This window comes from Lepidochelys kempii, chromosome 5, assembly GCF_965140265.1.
Source record: "Lepidochelys kempii isolate rLepKem1 chromosome 5, rLepKem1.hap2, whole genome shotgun sequence".
Taxonomy (NCBI): Eukaryota; Metazoa; Chordata; order Testudines; family Cheloniidae; genus Lepidochelys; species Lepidochelys kempii.
The window spans coordinates 39,016,646-39,038,351 of NC_133260.1; the positions used below are offsets into that span (position 1 = coordinate 39,016,646).

Sequence of the window (21,706 nt, forward strand, 5' to 3'; positions counted from 1 at the left end):
CTTTGGAACCCCCTTTCAGGTAGTTGAAAGCAGCTATCAAATCCCCCCTCATTCTTCTCTTCTGCAGACTAAACAATCCCAGCTCCCTCAGCCTCTCCTCATAACTCATGTGTTCCAGTCCCCTAATCATTTTTGTTGCCCTTCGCTGGACTCTCTCCAATTTATCCACATCCTTCTTGAAGTGTGGGGCCCAAAACTGGACACAGTACTCCAGATGAGGCCTCACCAATGTCGAATAGAGGGGAACGATCACGTCCCTCGATCTGCTCGCTATGCCCCTACTTATACATCCCAAAATGCCATTGGCCTTCTTGGCAACAAGGGCACACTGCTGACTCATATCCAGCTTCTCGTCCACTGTCACCCCTAGGTCCTTTTCCGCAGAACTGCTGCCTAGCCATTCGGTCCCTAGTCTGTAGCTGTGCATTGGGTTCTTCCGTCCTAAGTGCAGGACCCTGCACTTTTCCTTATTGAACCTCATCAGATTCCTTTTGGCCCAATCTTCCAATTGGTCTAGGTCCTTCTGTATCCTATCCCTCCCCTCCAGCGTATCTACCACTCCTCCCAGCTGCAGGGCAGTCCCCGGCCCAGAAACCAGGACACCCAGAGCCTTTACTCCTCCCCCACTTCTTTACTGTCCCGCCAGAGGACATGGTGTGGTGTGGCCTGGCCCTGACCTTCCTCACCCTTTGTCAGAGCTGGCTGGGTCTCCCGGGCCCTCTCCTGTCCCTGGGAGAATGAGGACCAAAGAGCGTGCAGCCTCCAGCCCAGCCAGTCTGGGCGCTCTGCTCACTGCGAGCTGGGCTACGTGTAGTCCAGTGGCCCCTAGTGGCGGCCAGAAATTCTGCGAGGAAAACAGGCAATTCTGCATTCCACAGTGGTGCAGAATTCCTCCATGAGTAACATTTATTGTGAGCAACTATGTGGAAGCCATAAAAACTGTAGCTTTATAAGAGTTTTAAAAAACCAGTATGGTCGCGCAACCTTCAAGTGAAACAATCATGCGATACAATTCCAACAAAATGACCATTTTATCCTGGAATGAAGCAAATTTGTTGTTGTTTTACAATACATTAGCACATTAGTTAAATGTCAAATATATAGATTCATACATTCCAAGGCCAGAAGAGACCATTGTGTCCTGTATAACACAGGCCATAGAACATCCACAAAATAATTCCTAGCTTATCATTTAGAAAAAAATCTACTCTTTATTTTAAAATTGTCAGTGATAGATAATCCACCATGACCCTTGGTAAATTGTTAAAATGGTTAATTACTCTCACTATTAAAAATGTATGCCATATTTCCAGTCTGAATTTGTCCAGTTTCAATGTCCAGCCATTAGATCGTGTTGTACCTTTCTCTGCTAGACTGCAGAGCCCATTATTAACTATTTGTTTCTGATGTAGATACTTATGGACTCACCCTTCTTTGTTAAGCTAAAAGATTGAGCTCTTTAAGTCTATCACTATAAGGCATGTTTTCTACTCCTTTAATCATTCTTGTAGCTCTTCTCTGAACCCTCTCAAATTTATGAATTTATCCTTTAAATTATGTACTTGGTAAATTCTGTAATGTAATTTGTGAACATAAAAATAATCAAATGAGAAAGCAACCCATTTGAGAGAGAAAATCAAAACAACCAATGAACTATAATTAAAAATGAAAGAACAATGACTTCCTTTAAGCAAAAACTCAACATAACAAAAATCTATTTCTTTCAATTTTTCTACAGCCAAACACTATACATCAAAAAAGAAAAGATTGTTAGTTTATTTTATCCCTTCCCATTACCTATTTTCCCTTCAGAATATCAAATATTTTAGAAACTGGAAACAAGAAATCTTACCATCATGAAAGGCTTCACTGGGATGTGTTCTTGGGAAGTGCCTGCTTCAGGAACATTCCAGTCTGGAAATTTAATTACTTCCTTTCTATATGGAGGCCTTGTTGGATATGGTTTCAGTGGTGAGGAAGGAGGAAACCTAAATAACATTAAAGATAACACTTCAAAAAAAAAAAGCTTCTAAATATTGTGCAATTTTATATTTACTATTTTCAACCTGTGTCTTTCTACATTACTTGATATGTGGGTGCACATATATACATCTAGTATGTCTGAATACTTCTCCACATTAGGAGATGTTGATCCTGCTAGGAAAGGTTTAAGTGGATTCTGCTTTCTTACTGAATCAGGTGGGTTGTCACTCATTTGCACCTCTTAGATTACATCTTCACTGAAGAGATAATTTGGGCTCCTTGGATGTTATCCCTCAGATCCTTCTCATTCACATACAGAACACTTTCTCTCTAGGTTAGTGGTTCTTTCATCACGAGCTAGCTGGCTATCTGAGGCTATAGCAGGGGTTCTCAAACTGGGGGTCAAGACCCCTCAGGCGGTTACAAGGTTCTTACCTGGATAGTCGCGAGCTGTTAGCCTCCACCCAAACCCCGCTTTGCCTCCAGCATTTATAATGGTGTTAAATATATTAAAAAAAAACATTTTTAATTGATGGGAGGGTTGTACTCAGAGGCTTGCTATGTGAAAGGGGTCACCAGTAAAAAATGTTTGAGAATCACTGGTCTATAATCTAAAACCCAAGTAAAGATTTCACGTGAGCTGGTAACCCATTCCCTTTGCAGTGAGAACACAACGCAAGTCATTTGAATGCTGACAGTCCTCCAATGATTTCCCAAATCCCTCTCTGTGTTCCCAGAAGGAAAGACAAGTTTTTCCACAATTCACTGGGAAACAATCAATCATACAGCAGTACAAAGAACCATGGATTATGTTTCCACTGATACACACAGTTCAACGAAGCACCAGTCAGAACATGGTAACTCAAGTGTGACCTTGCAGTGGCTGCTCACACCTGAGCTAGGGTAACCCAGGTGCTCAGATGCAGCTGCTGATCACCTAAGTTCCCTCTAAGCTGCACAGCTGTGTAGCAGCCTACTAAGCACTGTGCAGGCACTCAGGGCTGCAGTGGGGAGAGATGTCGCGGCGGGGAGAGGCGCCCCTCCTCCGGCCCCAACCCAGCCTGGCCAGTACCAGGTTTATGATGGTGCCAGGCCCACGCTCAGCAGGGGCCCCACTGGCCTGGCCCTCCACTTCACTTGTGCTGTGGCCCTGAGGCTGCAGCGCTGACTCCTCTCCTCTCCTCTCCGGCCCCTCTCCTGCACTCCTCTAGGACTGCCAGCCGGGGAAGCGTGGCCCCTCCCCTGGCCCCAACCCAGCCCAGAACTGCCACAGATGGAGAAGAGGCACCCCCACCCAGCCCCAGCCCAAACCTGCTGCGAACAGGGAAAAGGCACCCCAACTCAGCCGAACCCCGGACCTGCCACATCCAGAGGAGAGGCGCCTATCCCATGGCCCCAGCCCCGGAGCTGCTGCAGCAGAGAGAGGTGCCTCTCCCCTCCAGCCCAGGTGCTGCTGTGGTGGGAGAGAAAGGTAGGGGGAGTCCTCTCTCCCTGCTGTAGCCCCAGGTACACCAACCCCTCAACCCCAGCCCTACCCCAGAGCCCTCACCCCCTCCTGCACCCCAACCCTCTGCCTCAGCCCTGAGCCCCCTCTCACACTCCGAACCCCTCAGTCCCACCCCTGCCTCATAAATTTTGTTATGTGCACGAATATGGAGGTGATGTGGAGCCACATCCAGCCCTTCAGACATTTTAATCTGGCCCTCAAACTCCTGCCAGGATCTGTGCTATGCTGTGGCTCCACACAGCTCACAGAAGCAGCGGCATGTTCCCCTTCCAGCTCCTATGCATAGGGTCAGACAAGGGGCTCTGCAGCTCCCATTGGTTGGGAACCATGGCCAATGGGAGCTGCAGTGGTAGTGCCTGTGGACGGGGCAGTGTGCAGAGCCACCTGGCTGCACCTCCGCAACGGAGCTGGTGAGGGGACATGCCGCTGCTTCTGGGAGCTGCTTGAGGTAAACACTGCCTGGAGCCTGCACCCCGACCCCCTGCCTTGGATTCCCCTCCCTCCCTCTAAACCCCTTGGTCCCAGCCCAGAGCACCCTCCTGTACCCCCAACGCCTCATTCCCAGCCCCACCCCAGAGCCTGTACCGCCAGCCAGAGCCCTCACCCCACCTCCATACCCCAACCACCTGCCCCAGCCAGGAGCCCCCTCCCACACCCTGAACTCCTCATTTCTGGCCCCACCCCAGAGCCTGCACCCCCAGCTAGAGCCCTCAGCCTCTCAACCCCCAATTTCATAAGCATTCATGGCCCACCATACAATTTCCAAATCCAGATGTGGCCCTCGGGCCAAAATGTTTGCCCACCCCTGCTATAGTGTATGCACTTTGTTTTACGGCAGCTTGGGAAAGGTTCCTGCCTGTCCAGTCTTGATGTGTTTTACTTTCAAAAACCAAATAAAAATGTATTATTTTTCTTTAATCAAGTCAACTGTATGATTTACCGCTTGTGTCACAATCATACAACTGAACAATGAGCTACTCATAACATCTGGAAATCTGAATTTTAAAAAGGCTTGTTACAGTAATGATTAAATAAATCAAATCTTAAAACATGAAATTCATGTAAAAAGAGAGAAGAGCCTAGGAGGTAAGACTAGTTCTCTGTGGAGGGCTTTCTCCTGAAGGTAGAAGAGCTGGAGAAACTTGAAGTGTTCAGGAAGAAAGTCTAGATTCCAACTCCTTCTGGGTAAGCAGAAGGAAAGCTGTAGCTAATACGAAAAAGCGATCCAATAATTGTGAACTGTGATGTGGTATAAACAAATCCCACACTGGGCAATACAGGGTTAATGAGCTAATATGGGTTTAGGTAGCCCCATCCCACCACACCTGTAAGAAATGTCAGATTTGGAGGAACTTAAAAGGGAAAGACATAGTATTGTTGGTGGCAGACCAGAAAGGAGAGCAGAACCCCAGTCTCCAGCTCCTGGAGAGAGGGTTGACTGAAGGCAAGAGCTTTTCAGATGACCACTGCCCAGCAGCACCACCCTGGAAGAAGAGAGGGCTTGATGCTGATCCACCTACTTGAGGGGACTATTTTCCCTATATTAATCTATGGGACCACAGCTTAACAGGAACATGTTTAGTAAGGTGCTCTTTCTTCAGGCTGTGGGATTATTCATTTGTGTTTCTTTTTTGTGTTCATTGACAACCCTGGAAGGAGGCAGACTGTCTAGGGCTCAGCCAGAGGCCAAGTCCCTTACGACTAGACTAGTGTGATGGAATGCCCAGCACTGCAGAACAGTGGCCTTGGTGAGTGCATGGGGACTAAATTAGCTGTTACCACTCAAGAAAGAGATCTTGGAGTCATTGTGGATAGTTCTCTGAAAACATCACTCAATGAGCAGCGGTAGTCAAAAAGCAAACAGAATGTTCGGAATTATTAAGAAAGGGATATAGATAATAGGACAGAAAATATCATGTTACCTCTATATAAATCCATGGTATGTCCACATCTTGAATACTGTGTGCAGATGTGGTCACCCCATCTCAAAAAAGATATATTGGAATTGGAAAAGGTTCAGAAAAGGGCAACAAAAGTGATTAGGGGTATGGAACAGCTGCCATTTGAGGAGAGATTAATAAGATTGGGACTTTTCAGCTTGGAAAAGAGATGACTAAGGGGGGATAGGATTGAGGTCTATAAAATCATGACTGGTGTGGAGAAAATAAATAAGGAAGTGTTATTTACACTCCTTCTCATAACACAAGAACTAGGGGTCACCAAATGAAATGAATAGGCAGCAGGTTTAAAACAAATAAAAGGAAGTATTTCTTCACTCAGCACACAGTCAACCTGTGGAACTCCTTTCCAGAGGATGTTGTGAAGGCCAACACTATAACAGGGTTCAAAAAAGAACTAGACAAATTCATGGAGGATAGATCCATCAATGGCTATTTGCCAGGCTGGGCAGGGATGATGTCCCTAGCCTCTGTTTGCCAGAAGCTGGGAATGGACGACAGATCACTTGAGGATTACCTGTTCTGTTCATTCCCTCTGGGGTACCTGGCATTAGCCACTGTCGGAAGAGAGGATAGTGGGCTAGAGGGACCTTTGGTTTGACCCACTATTGCCGTTCTTATGATCCTGGTAGTGGGGCTGGCCTATCCCACTATCTTGGGACAAATTTGGGAGTACTCTCAGAGGTAGTGGGTGGAGTTAATATGGGCCTAGAGCCCCCAGAAGGGCTAACTCAATAGTCCCTAGGAAGTGGGGACTCAATCCCCTAGCCAGTGTAGATGAGGAACTGGACCCTGGAAGAATGTGTCCAGCCAATGTGAGGGATAATAGGCTTGAACCCAGGCCTACGGGTCCCCAGGCAGTGCTCAGCACATGGACACCACCAAGCAGCTCACCTGAACAACTAGAGAAGGGAGCTAGCTCACAAAAGGACCCACCCTCAAAGTTCCTCACTGGAAAAAACATCCAGCACCACCAATTAGCTGGAAAGCTCTATTTAAACCGTGAAGAGTCACAGGAAGTTGTCCAAGCAACTACAGGAATCCCTGGCTGGCTGCTACTATAGACTCTGCCTACTTACATGATTCCTGAGCCCTGCCTTCCCGCCTCTCTGGCTGTTCCTGGTTCTTGTCCTCCTTAACCCAGACTCCTGTGTATTCCTGGTACCTGCCTCACTCCAGGTCCCTGCTCCCACATCCTACCCTCCTACTCTCTGGTGGTTCCAGAGAGGATGGTTCTAGACTATTCTCAGTGGTAGAAGAGGACAGGACAAGGAGTAATGGTCTCAAGTTGCAGTGGGGGAGGTTTAGGTTGGATATTAGGAAAAACTTTTTCACTAGGAGGGTGGTGAAACACTGGAATGCGTTACCTAGGGAGGTAGTAGAATCTCCTTCCTTAGAAGTTTTTAAGGTCAGGCTTGACAAAGCCCTGGCTGGGATGATGTAGTTGGGGATTGGTCCTGCTTTGAGCAGGGGGTTGGACTAGATGACCTCCTGAGGTCCCTTCCAACCCTGATATTCTATGATTCTATACCCAACACTTTGACCCCTAGCTTGACATCTGACTCTGTCTCTCATCTTTGGCTTGGAACCTAACTAACCATTAAGCCTCACCACCCATGCACAGTCCCTACAACCAAGGGGAAGCTCCCCCAGAAGTGCCAGCTAACAAGGAACTTAGGCCTGTCTCCTACAGGAGGGGGACATTTTAACTAGAGTGACAGAAATTTTCCCCAAAATTCACTACCCACTCCTCTAACTGATCAAACATTTTCATTGATTTTCAAGGGGATTCTCTCTCTCTCTCACACACACACACACACACACACACTCTTCCCTTCAGTTTTGTTGACAAGGCTTTCTTCAAAGCTCAACTAGCTAGTGCAAGCGACTCAGCCAATACTGAGTAGATTGCAGGTTCTCTGCACCTGCATCTTGGGGGGAAGAGCAGTATGCAAGATAAAAGTCCTTTCAGGGTGCAGGTTATCCTATATGGGGAAGCGTTTTTGAACAAACGAACACACACACATACCCATTCCCAAAACGTCACTGTGACAGGTTGGATCCCCCTTCTGGGGTGCCACCTGATATACTGGAATTTCACTGAGCCTCTCTTGCTCAACCAGCCAGGGTTCCCTCTCCCTGCTTTGCTGAATTAGGCTCTCTGGCCTCTTGTAGCACACACACACACAGGTAGGGCCACACCCCGCTGCAGTCACAAACTGAAGTCAGCTTTCTGCGAGAGGACTCCCCCAGCACTCACGTGCCCACCACTTTTGGGAGATAAACTCAAAATAATACTGTCTTGCACTGTATAGAAAAATCTGCACAGCGCAAGCTCATAAAAATCCACCCTCTTCCTCAGTGTGAAGAGAAACGTGCACAACTTCTTGCCCTCCCAGTTAGAAATTACATAAACTGGGTTTTATTATAAACAAGAAATAAGTTTATTAACTACAAAAGGTGAATTTTAAGTGGTTAAAGAGATAGCAAACAAAACAAAGCAGATTGCCTTAGTAAATAAACAAAAGCCACAGACTGAGCTTAACACACTAGATAGGTAAGATACAAATTAACAAATTCTCATCCTGAGTGATAAACAGGTTGGCAGATTCTTAAGGCACAAGTTGCCTTTGCTTTCCCAGCTTTTCATACACAGGCTAAAAGATCCTAGCCTGGGACCATCACTTCTCACAGTTCAGTCTTTTTTCCTCAGGTGTTTTCAGGTGTGTTGTTGTAGGGAGAGTGAGGACCCTTCCTGTTGTCACTGTCCCTCTTTTATATCTTCCCCCCACTTGCTGGAAAGCTTTTTGCTGTGACCTGGGTTAAACAGTTCCCATTGTGTAGTGCTATCTCTGAGAGGTTTCTATTGCACACAATTCCTGGGGTGATCCTTATGCTTGTGTGCATTTCTTCAAGAAGCCACTACCATTGTTTGGCCTCATCCAACATAGCACATTTGAAATACAGAGACATGGTCAATATTCCCAGCTTCAGATATAAAAATGATACATGCATACAAATTGGATAAACACATTCAGTAAATCATAACCTTTCCAATGATACCTTACATGAGCCATCTTCCTAAAGTATATCTTAGTCGTACCATATTCATATCACAACCATATTTCCATGAAGAATATGGGGTTTAACGTCACAACCACCATCACCAGAATCCCTCTTCAAAAGAATCTTTATAAACCAGAGACATGTCAAAGCCTTGGCAGGGATGGTTTAGCAGTATCCAAAGAAGGGCATGAACTCTTACTACAGACAACAAAAGCCTCCTCCACACATATGTCACAACTCTAGTAGTATGTCTTATAAGCAATATAGTTAATACCCTCACTACTAATTACATCATTTTTAGAGTTTTAAATGACCATGTCTGTGGTGCTTTTCTTACGGTCTCTTGGCCTATAATTCTCTCCCGCCTTTTTTCCAAGCAACCTCCATTTCATCTCCATTGTTTCAGCATTCCCACTGCTGCCCTCCCTGCCGAAGCCATAGATTCAGGAAGAGTGATTAACAGGCAGAAGCACTGGCTATGAGGAAATGAGACTGATAGAGCCAACTCCTGGCAGTCTAAGAATAAACAACAGCACCAGCATTTTGTACAGTGAGGGAAGATTGTCACACCCCAGATCTACCCTCTTCCCCTTTGGAAGGAAGGTAAAGTAGGCTATCATACCTCTCACAGTAAGAGGTACTAGTGGGCTTGTTCACCTCCTCCTGATAGCATTGAACTCAGCTTTAGGCAAAGTCACACTTTTGGGTTGTGGAGCCAACGGACGGACCACCTCAGGCTTTGAGATGGTTAAAGCTAATCTGATTAATTATTCATAGCAAGCACCCTAGATACAGCAAACCAAGACTGACCTTTGGGGTTAGTGAAGCCTTCAGCTGAGAGTATTGGATGTGGGAGGGGGTGGGAAAAGAGGGAAACAACGCCCCAGAGAAGTTTATGGTTGAAGTGGTGACTGGAGACAGTGCCACCCACACTGCCACCAGTCGTGAAAGAGCTGCCACAATCCTCCCAGATGTCAGCCAGCCATCTGAGGTGCAGGTCTTTTTTCTGAGCAACTTTAAATGCAACTGCTCAGATTCCAGAAACTGCAGAACCTACAGGTGTCAACACTTTTACACACCACAATGAAATACAACACCCAACAGCACTGAAGCCTCAAATTGTGGCAATCAGTGAAGACATACTGATGTATAAACCATAGGTATTTGCCATTACAAAATGATAAGTATTCTCTTGCATTAGGCTGTACTTAATATGTTCATATTTTTGGTGGTTTAATTTCATAAGCAATTTAGGCATTTGACCATGTGCCTGGAAGTTTTAGTCAGAGTTTACTCACTTATTTTCTCCACTCCTATAAAACAGAAATGGAAGACTACCCTTTACATCTTTTAGTAATGGTCTTATGTACTGCATCATTGAAAGTCACCATAAAAAGGATCAATTTAACAGTTTACATAAAGTATAAAGGTGACTACTGTCCCCAAAACTTGTGTAGTATTTGTTGATTCAATTAAAAAAAGGAACATACCTACATTCACCTCTTTTTCACCCCTACCTACACCATTACAGCTGAAGACATATTTGCAAAGCAGCATTAAGGCAAGTGCACCAGAGGGAGCTCCCAGGATATTAAATATACTGAAAAATAAAGATGGAAAGCGAAAGTTGTTTTAGTGCATATTGAGCATGATTGGGTACTGGAAATCCAAACTCCACAGTCATAGATGGCTTAAACAAGTCAAAAAAAATATATCAAGCATACTTGAAGAAAGATTGTGTCTATTCAAGAAGAAATCATGCAAAATTCTTGATTTCACTCAAAAATTGCCTAACTGACTTTCTCTCTCTGCAAATATTAAGCAGAACACACAAAATATGTTGAGTATTTAAGGATAAGAATTGAATACCCACCAGTGCCAAAAGATTGCCACCAATATTTCAGAGTTTAAGGCCAGAAGGGACCATTATTTTAACTAGGCTGACCTACCACATATCAGAAGCCATCATATTTCACCCAAATACCCCTATACTGAGCCCAAAGACTTTAATTAGACCAAAGCATTTCAGTCCTCGGGAAACTAAGTTGTGCATCACAAGCAGAAAACAGGAAAGATTAAGTTGCCATCAATCCACAAAGCCTTCACAATGGCATGGAATTGATTAGCTGAGATATGACCAGATGACCATTGCACAGGGATAATCAATTAATTTTTTTAAAAGGTCCAAATTTCTTGGTCAAGGTATAGTCAAGGTCCAGAGTCCAGAGAAAATAATAAAAATAATGATAATAATAATAAATAATAAATAAAATAATAATTATAAGTAAATAAAAAGATTTGGGGATCAATTCAAAAGGATCTGGCAGTCCGCCTATTGACTACCCCTACCCTAGCCAGGTGATCCGTGCCCCATGCTACAGGGGAAGGTCGAAAAAATCCAAGGTCCCTTCCAATCTGACCTGGGAAAAATTTCTCCCCAACCCCAAATCTGATGAATAATTCTGAATACATCTGGTCAATTGCAGGAAACAAAATTCCTTCCTGCCCACTGCAGGTGGCCAGTTGAAGCCCTGAAGTATAAAACTTGATGACAGTCGTGGTCTTTAATGCAGAGCTGCAAGGGTTATGAACATGCTGAGGGCAATGCAAGCATTTCTGTTCTCCCCATGAAGAGGAGGCTCATGAAGGAAGGAGATGAACTGGGGGATTCACAGAGTTACAGATTCCAAGTCCAGAGGAGACCATCACAACTATCTGGCTCAACTGCTTGCACACACAGGCTGAGGAATTTTCCTTAGAAAATGTATTAGAGTTTATCTTTTCAAAAGATTCCTAATCTTGTCTAAGGGTATGTCTAAAATTAAACACCCCCAGCTGGCCCATGTCAGCTGACTCTGGTTTTGGCTGTGGGGCTATAAAATTGCAGTGTAGAATTTCAGGCTCCAGTTGGAGTCCAGGTTCTGGGGCCCTCCACCCTTGCAGGGTCCCAGAGCTTGGGCTCCAGCCTTAACATCTACACCACAATTTTACAGCGCTGTAGCCTGAGCCCCACAAGCCCAAATCAGCTGACAAAAGTGTTTAATTGCAGTGTAGACATATTAACACCCCCCCCCCCCGAAAAAAAAAAGACTCCAAATGACGACAACCACTTCCACTGGTAAGGTCTTCCAATGTCTGATTACCCTAATAGTTAGGAAATTGCATCTTATTTCAAGACTAAATTTGTTCAGTTTTCAGCCATTAAATTTTCTTATGCCTTTGTCAGCAAGATTGAAAAACCCCACTATCAAATGTTTTCCATGTGTAAGTACCTAAAACATAGCAATGAGGTAACCTCTCAACCTTTTTTTTTTTCCTATAAACTAAATCAGCTGAACTCCTTAAGCCTCAAATCATACGTTTTCCAGCTCTAAGATCATTTTTGTGGCCCCTTCTTTGAACTTTCCCTAGCATTTGTGGTATCATTAGAGGAGGTTTTGGAACAAATTGATAAATTAAACAGCCATAAGTCACCAGGACCAGATGGTATTCACCCAAGAGTTCTGAAGGAACTCAGATGTGAAACTGCAGAACTACTAACTGTAGTCTGTAACCGATTGTTTAAATCAGCTTCTGTACCAGATGACGGGAGGATAGCTAATGTGACGCCAATTTTTAAAAAGGGCTCCAGACATGATCCTGGCAATTACAGGCCTGTAAGCCTGACTTCAGTACCAGGCAAACGGTTGAAACAATAATAAAGAACAATATTGTCAGACATATAGATGAACATAATTTGTTCAAGAAGAGTCAACATGGTTTTAGTAAAGGGAAATCATGCCTCACCAATCTACTAGAATTCTTTGAGGGGGTCAACAAGTATGTGGACCAAGGGGATCCAGTGGATATAGTGTACTTAGATTTTCAGACAAGGTCCCTCACCAAAGGCTCTTACGCAAACTAAGTTGCCATGGGATAAGAGGGAAGGTGCTCTCTTGGATTGGTAACTGGTTAAAAGATAGGAAACAAAGGGTAGTATAAATGGTCAGTTTTCAGAACAGAAAGAGGTAAACAGTGGTGTCCCTCAGGGGGGTCTGTTCTGGGACCAGTCCTATTCAACATATTCATAAATGATCTGGAAAAAGGAGTACACAGTGAGATGGCAAAATTTGCAGATGATACAAAATTATTAAAAATAATTAAGACCCAGGCAGACTGCGAAGAGCTACAAAAGGATCTCTCAAAACTGGGTGACTGGGCATCAAAATGGCCGATGAAATTTAATGTTGATAAATGCAAAGTAATACAAATTGGAAAGCATAATCCCAAGTATACATATAAAATGATGGGGTCTAAATTAGCTGTTACCACTCAAGAAAGAGATCTTGGAGTCATTGTGGATAGTTCTCTGAAAACATCCGCTCAACGTGCAGCGTCAGTCAAAAAAGTGAACAGAATGCTGGGAATAATTAAGAAAGGGATAGATAATAGGACAGAAAATATCATGTTGCCTCTATATAAATCCATGGTACATCCACATCTTGAATACTGTGTGCAGATGTGGTCGCCCCATCTCAAAAAAGATATATTGGAATTGGAAAAGGTTCAGAAAAGGGCAACAAAAGTGATTAGGGGTATGGAACGGCTGCCATATGAGGAGAGATTAATAAGATTGGGACTTTTCAGCTTGGAAAAGAGATGACTAAGGGGGGATAGGATTGAGGTCTAGAAAATCGTGACTGGTGTGGAGAAAATAAATAAGGAAGTGTTATTTACACTCCTTCTCATAACACAAGAACTAGGGGTCACCAAATGAAATGCATAGGCAGCAGGTTTAAAACAAATAAAAGGAAGTATTTCTTCACACAGCTCACAGTTAACCTGTGGAACTCCTTGCCGAAGGATGTTGTGAAGGCCAAAACCATAACAGGGTTCAAAAAAGAACTAGATAAATTCATGGAGGATAGGTCCATCAATGGCTATTAGCCAGAATGGGCAAGAGTGGTGTCTCTAACCTCTGTTTGCCAGAAGCTGGGAATCAGCGACAGGGGATGGATCACTTGATGATTACCTGTTCTGTTCATTCCCTCTGGGGCACCTAGCACTGGCCACTGTCAGAAGACAGGATACTAGGCTAGATGGACCTTTGGTCTGACCCAGTAGGGCCATTTTTATGTTCTGTTCGTTTCCACATCCTTCCTGAAGCCCAGACACCCGAATAAAACATAGTATCCTAGCAGCAGTCTTACCAATGCTGTATACAGAGACAAAATATCACTTCCCTTCTTCTACTTGATATTCCCCTCTAGACATGCAAGGATCAGATTAGTCATTTTTGCCATGACACCACACTGGGAACTCATGCTGAGGCAATTTTCAACAATGACCCCTAAGTTTTTCTCTGAGGCCTTGTCTACACTACCTCTTAAGTCGACATAAGTTACATCACTCAGGGGTGTAAAAAACCCATCCCCCCTGAGCAATGTAACTTACATTGACTTAACATGGTCTCCACACTGCGCTATGTCAGCGGGAGATGCTCTCCTGTCAACATATAGCGTCTTCACCAGACCCGCTAAATCAATGCTGTTGCATCGACCAGCTGTACCAATTTAGTGTCATAGTGAAGACACGCCATGAGTCACTGCTTTCTAATACAGTGTCTTGCACCCCTTAAGTATAACCTGCATTCTTGGTTCCCAGATATATTACCTGGCATTTAAGTGTATTAAAAATGCATTTTGTTAGCCTGTGACCATTTTACCAGGTGATTCAGATCACTCTGCTACAGTACTCTATCCTCCTTTACTATCCCACTAATCTGTGTGTCATGCGCACACTTTAACAGCAAAGACTTTATACCATCATCTAGATAGTTGATTAAAAAAAAATATTAAAAAGTGTTGAACCATGAAAGCTTTCTAGAAATGGCCCCCTCATTGACACTGAGATTTGTCAGCAAGCCAGTTTTTAATGTGTCCCCTATTAAGTCCATATAATGCAAGATTTTTTAAATCAGAATGCCATGATGTACCAAGTCAAATGCCTTGGAGAAATCCAAGTGTACTATACCAACAGAATTGCATTTATAAAGCAGATTTATAATCTTGTTTTAAAAAAATCCAACTACAGACAGATTCAAAACTGCTTTAAGATATTTGAAAGGAGGACATGAATGTGAAAGGACAATTTTCAGCACACAAAAGAAAGTCTTTTCACCAGGGAAAAAACCCTTAGGTCACAAAATGTCACAAGATAAATTACATTTAATTAAGAAATGAGTTGAGTGGAGATTAGTTTGTTATAAGAGTAACATGTGACAGAACTATATACAAATAAAGTGATTCTACTATAACTAGAGCCCTGCAAATCCACGGATATCCACTTTATATCCACAGACCATTTTTGCAGATCGCAGATGGGACGCAAACACAAATTTTGTATTTATGCAGAGTTCTAAATATAGGGTCTCAAAAGGCAGTGAAACACATCTCATAGCCTATGAGGCTGCTTTCCCGCCTTCCAGATCCCATATTCCCTCACCCTCCATATACAGAGAAAGGGGAGGCGATAGATTAAGACAGGTAGTAAAATCCCACATGCTCCTATTGCCGCAGTTTAAGCAGTCAAGCAATTTAGAAAACCTCTCCTGACTTCATTGCCGTATCAGGTCAGTCGGAGAGGGAAGCCATACTGACTTACTTTGCAGAAACAGCTTCCTCCCTCTCCGACTGACCTGATATGGCACAAATTAAGCACTGGCTAAGCAGCCAGAGAGCACCTTCACCCCTCTCCTGTGCGCCCCTACCCCCTGCACTCCCCCTCCTATGCCCCCTTTACCTCCTAAACTGTGCACCCCCCTCCTGCATCCACATGGGGAAACTGTCATGGAGCACCTGTCATTGCTCCTCACTGCCCCCTCACAATCCCTCTAGGAGGATGACTTGCCAAGCTGAGAGGTGCCAGGGCTCAGCCCCAGCAAAAATTAAGCACTGTAGCCCTGTGATAGTATTCCCCTTGCATGCTTCCACAGGGAGAACAGTGGCTGGTGCAAAGAAACTGGGCTTACTGAGCTCTAAGTGTGATGACTTTATAAATCGCTCTAAATAGGCGACAGTCTTTTTTATTTTATAGTTCAGTTTGTGATTTTGAGCAGTATTGACTTGAGACATTTATTTTATTATTTTTAGTGTAAAAGGCTATTTGTTCTGATGCCTGTTGTATAATAAGATTGATGTTTAAAATAACAACAAACAAACAACAATAATAGTATGCACAATTATTAAGCCATAGAGGCACGGTGAGATAGCGTGCTGCTGCGGGTATGGTGCGGATGCAGATAAAAGACGGACTGTGGATCGCTGGTCGGATACAAGTTGATTCTTGCGGATCAGATACGGATCCACATTTTTGTATCCGTGCAGGGCTCTAACTATAACATGGATCAACCAATATAGTCATACACTGAAACATGTACTGTTAGTTAACCTGAACCATTATCTTGTATATTATAAGATACAATGTAGAAAAAACATTTCTCAGGATAGCTGAGCTTTCATGCAATAAGAAGAAACAAGCTGTGAAAGAGTCACAATCTTACTGCATACTTTAAAATAAAATAAAAAGTATTCCAAGTTCATAAGAACATAAGAATAGCCATACTGGGTAAGACCAATGATCCATCTAGCCCAGTGTCCTGTCTTCCAATAGTGGCCAATGCCAGATGCTTCAGAGAGACTGAACAGAACAAGGCAATTATCAAGTGAGCCATACCCTGTCATCCAGTCCTAGCATCTGGCAGTCAGAGCCTTGGCGGCAGTCAGAGCGTGGGGTTGTGTCCCTGATCATCTTAGCCAATAGCCACTGATGGACCTATCCTCCATGAACTTATCTAATTCTTTTTTTAACCTTCACATCATCCCTTGGCAACAAGTTCTGCAGATTGACTGTGTGTTGTGTGAAGAAGTTCAGTACTTTCTTATGTTTGTTTTAAACCTGCTGTGTTCCCTCTCAGGTGCATGCCTACATGGCCACACATGAGGTCATCAAGGGTCTGTGCACCAGCCACGCAGGCACGCACACTGCTGAGCATGGAGAGTGTGGAGGGTGGGGGCAGCGGGGTGAGGTGACGGGTGTTTGGGGGTGCTGGGGGGGGAGGGAAAAGAGGCGCCTCTCCCCCCCAGCCCCAGCTCCGACCGGGGCTGCGGCTGGGACAGGAGAGGTGCCTCTCCCCCACAGCCTCGGGGCCGTGGAGGGGAGAGACACGTGTGTGTGTGTGTGTGTGTGTGTGTGTGTGTGTGTGTGTCTGTCTCTCTCTCTCTCTGACACCCACACACATCCCTCTCCCCTCCACGGCCCACACACACACTTTGTCACACACAGAGTCTATGTCTCCCACACATACACACAAAGTCTTTCACACACTTGTATTATTGTTGTTGTTGTTACTTCTTGATACTTCCTGCAATGCACATATATTCTCTGTAATTTTATTCTTTCAAAGCGTTATTTTATATTTCATCATTTTTATTTCTCTCTTATGCTTAAATTTAATTCTTTGAGTTGTGAGTTCTAAAATGCCTGACCTGTCCTGGTTGGAGTAATTATCCCTATGGTAACTTTTTTAAAATATATATATTATCTCTAGGTTTTTTGTTTCTACTGGTGGCGCACATCCGCACATTACCTTGGTGCACATAGCAAAATTCATTCCGCAAATGGGTGGAAAAAATTAGAGGGAACATTGCTGCTGCCTATTAATTTCATTTGGTGACCCCTAGTTCTTGTGTTATGAGAAGGAATAAATAACACTCCCTTATTTACTTTCTCCACACCAGTCATGATTTTTAGACCTCTATCAGATCTCCCCTTAATTGTCTCTTTTGCAAGCTGAACAGTGCCAGTCTTTTTCCTGTCTCCTCAAATGGAAGCCATTCCATAATGCTAATAATTTTTGTTGCCCTTCTCTGTACCTTTTCCAGTTCTAATATATCTTTTATTGAGATGGGGCAATCAGAACTGCACACGGTATTCAAGGTTCATAAAGAAAATGAGAATTATAGTAAGCAGTTGCTTATAGATCAAAGATCTATTAACCTGGTTTAATCTTTCAAACGAGTTTTGAAATTATTACTAAAATAGATGAGTTAAGATCATAAAAATAAACCAGAAAATGAATGAAGGCTACGTCAATTAAAAGATACTGGTAAAACATATAATCTGCCAGAGATTAAAATCTATATAAATGCATACAAAAATACCTCAAAAAGTTCTCTCAAAATGTGGGAGGAAGGGGGAAAAGAGGCATGAAAACTAGAGAGTTAGCATTCCTTACTACCCACCTGGAGTGCAACGCTTATTGCCCAAGCAGAGATTCATTCCAACATAATAAAACACCACCACCACATTTACACTGATTAATGGTTACTTAGAGTTGAAGTTTCACAACAATGAACGACAAATAATAAGACGGCACATGCAGAACTTGTCAAGCGTTAGCTCTCAAGACAGTTGCACAACGCACCAAAGCAAAATAGACAGCACATGAAACAGATCCGTATGTATCTTCCTTCTCAATAAAGTGTGTCATGGACCAGTCACAGAGCACACCCTGATCCAAATACTTGTTGACCCATCACAGGTTCCACCCACATGCATCACAACTAAAAAAGAAAAAGCCCATATTAGCGCCATGAAATTGCTTCCCTTGAGCAAAGAACTGTGGTCAAGATACCAGAGAAAGATGGGTCTTCAGAAGGAATATCAATGAACCCGTCAAGAACATATGTAAGTGAGTTCCCTAGAAGAGACTTTTTAGAAATAGGTTAATATTGTTTATATTTAGTAACAGTTTTGAACATCATTTATTGTTCTATTTGTTGTTTTTGTTAATAGTGATATAAATTATATAACAGAAATGGGAGCTGCCCCTTTATGACTAGGGTAGGGCATGGGGAGTGTGCAGGGCATATGCTGCTGCTGAAGAAAGGAAATTGGCCTGTAGGCAGGGACAACTAAATCATCTCACCACATCCAGTGGTGCAAGTAGGGTGGTACGGTATGGTATGCCATACCAGTAGGATATTTGTAGCCGGTACGCTGTACTGGAAAGACACTGGAGGAGCAGAACATGGAGCTGCTGTACCGCCCCCAGCCCTTCCACACGGCTGTGTCTAGCATCCTCTGTCCGGGGTCTGTAGGCAGCCCCGCCAGAGGACAGGGCTGGGGGGCAGGGCCCAGGGCGGTACAGCCTCACCAGAGGAGCTGCACATTATGCTTCTTTCGCCACTGCAGTTCCCAGGAGAGCCCTGCAGTTCAGACCCCAGACAGGAGACGCCATGCGTGGAAGGGCTGGAGGCATGGTTGGAGGTGCTACAGTCACGCCGGAGGAGCTGCTGGCGTGGAGCCGCTGGGCGGCCCCACGGTCTGCTCCTTTCACTGCTGCGGTGAATAGGACGATCCGAATAGGACAATTAATACCATTAATACTATGTAAAAGCACTGTCAAACAGGGTTTTTTCAAATGAAAGATTCTGTTGAGTTAAAGGAAAGGAATTAAGAGAAATTGTTAAAATGAAAGTCTTAATTCTTTATGTTTCAAATATTAAGTTTTTTTCTTCTTTTCTCTATCTTTAATAAAAATGTTACAAATATTTTAATGGTGGTTGTTACCATGGGAGTACGTGGACACGAAAACCCAGACAACACTTAAATGAATTTTACCTATTCTGATGACCCCAGCCAATTATCAGCTAGCAAAAGTTGAAGACAGGAGAAGTTACTAACATGCATTCCTTTTGTTCCTCCTCACCTCTCATCCTAGGAAAGAAGATTCTAAATAGATTGCTTTCTGGCTCCACTTACCAGAAGTGCAGGCAATCAAGTTACCTATCTGAGCATCTAATCAGCCTTCTTCCAATCAACTAATGACTTCCTGGGCTAAAGAGATGTTAATAGACAAGACAGACTAGAGGAGATATGCAAGAGAGACACAAGCAAGCGGGGAAAGAGAAAGGGAATTACTGGTGTATAATTTTACCTTCTCAAATGTCTCTATCTTCTTACATGCTAGGAAGAAATATTTCAGACAGGCTGTGGATGTATCAACCATTACTCAAAGAAAATTGACATCAGTGTGATGCTTGTAGGACTGCACACCTTAAACTATGCATCCTGAGAGGTAAAAAAGATCGACTCCCAGGAGTGAGTGAATGACAGCTGAGCCGTTGTGCAACAGTAGTGCTCTTGCCCTGGAGAAACCACACACCAGAAGAAAATATGAACCTCTACTAGGGGAAGGTGGCTTTAGTATATCCATCTATTCATGTAGGCAACAGCAGCCCTGGTGCCACATTGAATCAAGACATGTCTGCTCATGACACGGAGCTCTCAGGCCTAAAGGACTAGGAAGAAGGCCCTGAGCTATAGAAGAGTGATATTTGGCCTCTGTTTGGCGAAAGACCAAACCCCTTGAATGGAAAAGTAGCCCAATGTTGGCACCCCAATTTGAAAAGCTGCAATATAAAATATTGAATAATAATGGTTATAAGGAAAGAAGGGTCAGAAAGTAGGATGTAGAGACCCTCTTGAGGAAATGGAAGCTGTCAAAAGGGAAGACTGGAGGAACAAAGTGATTCTCTCAGAGAATAGCACTAGGTTAGCTGGGTATGGTTGAAATAGCCAAAGGTGAAAACAGATCCAACACATTAGGTACATGCTGGTTACAAAATGGCTCAGCACATGATGATGTAATAATTGGGGCCTAGCAGGTGAAAAGTAGGTAAAGGTTAATGCATTGTCACAATGATCTGTTTTATACGATTGTTTAAGAAAAGATGTAAGAAGGAGACAAAAAAGACAGAATTTATTTAAAAATAGAGATGCTACCCAAGGACTTTTAAGATATGACTAGTAAACAAGAGGAGATGGGGACTCGGAAATCAAGGGACCAAAATTGGTGCTTAAAAAATTAGATCTAATTGGTGGAAAAAATAACAAAAGGATGGACAAGTCTGCCAATTGCCCCTTTTGGGGACCCTTAAAAAAAAAAAAAGACATGGGGGAGGAAAGAAAGGAACTTCTCCCACCCCACTGCACACACAACAGAAGGATTTTCATCATGACACCAAGTGGGGACAACTTTTGACTATCAGCGCTGCACCAGCGAGGACTCCAGCCGGATACATGTGAGATCCTGGTCTGTCTTCCTCTCCTTCCAGTATCCCTTTTCATCTCCTGCTATCTTTCTCTCCATCAGTTTTTACCTGATCCTGAAATGAACTGCACTACACGGCACCAGCATTACAAAAGGAGATTGCCATGATGCGCAAGCTTGCAGCCACATTTTCCAGTTTAAACAAGAATTGGTCATTGAAAATCTACAATTTACACCCCAAACTACAAATCTTCAATTCCAATGTTATTTCCATCTTAATACATGAATTTGAAAGCTGGAAGCTGGTGAAAGGTACAGACAGACATCTAAATGCCTTCAAAAGCAAATGCCTTGGAAAAATACAAGGTAATAAATGGAATGAATTTGTAACAAATGCTGAAAATCATCAGAGTTCATCAACCCTCTATCTCTAAAGTTATCCAGAAAAGACAATCAAAATATTTGGTACATGGTTTAGGAATGAAGCCAGAACAATTACCATGGCAGGTATGCTATTAGGCAGCTGGAGGAAAACATAAAGGCACTAACTGAAAGAATCCCTCCATTTAACAATACTGAGAGAGGGAAAACTTATGGGACTTAAAAAAGAGGCCACACAAAGAGCAGTTCAGGATAGACAGGGATGGTGGAGTCTTGTTCACATGCTAAGCAATATCTAACAGTGCAAGAAGGATTCAGATTCAGAAAACACCTGTCTCTTCTCTCCCTAAGGTGTTGGAAAAAATGGCCCCTGCAGAAACTCCTGAACATCAGAGCAGAGTAAGGAATTTAGGGGGCTGAAGGCTAAGAGAGAGAAAGAAAACAGGAGGAAGAGACCCAGAAGAAACTCAATGGAGTTATCTCTGGAGTTGATTTTCCCAGATGCCCATGATAAACGAGGACCAAAACTTCCTGGAAGTGTAGTCAGGAGTCCACCAAGGGAAGTACTCAAGCGTGTATAATTAATCACATGCATAAGTGTTAGTCCATTGGGGACTTTAGTGTATGTTTCGATTTATTTAGTAAAAATATTGGTCACAGTAAGCAAAAACTAGGTTTGTATACTATAGATTATTTGGGAGTGACTAGAAACTGTTT

At 43.5% G+C, this 21,706-nt stretch overlaps 1 protein-coding gene across 1 annotated transcript in view; it reads right to left on the bottom strand.

The window, feature by feature from the left end:
* The window catches only part of DEPDC1B (DEP domain containing 1B), a 61,328-nt gene that overhangs the window by 36,948 nt on the left and 2,674 nt on the right, over nt 1-21,706 (bottom strand). The window contains exon 3 of the mRNA XM_073346190.1: nt 1,853-1,988. Within this exon, the coding sequence (XP_073202291.1) occupies nt 1,853-1,988 (136 nt within the window). The remainder of the gene's footprint in view (nt 1-1,852; nt 1,989-21,706) is intronic.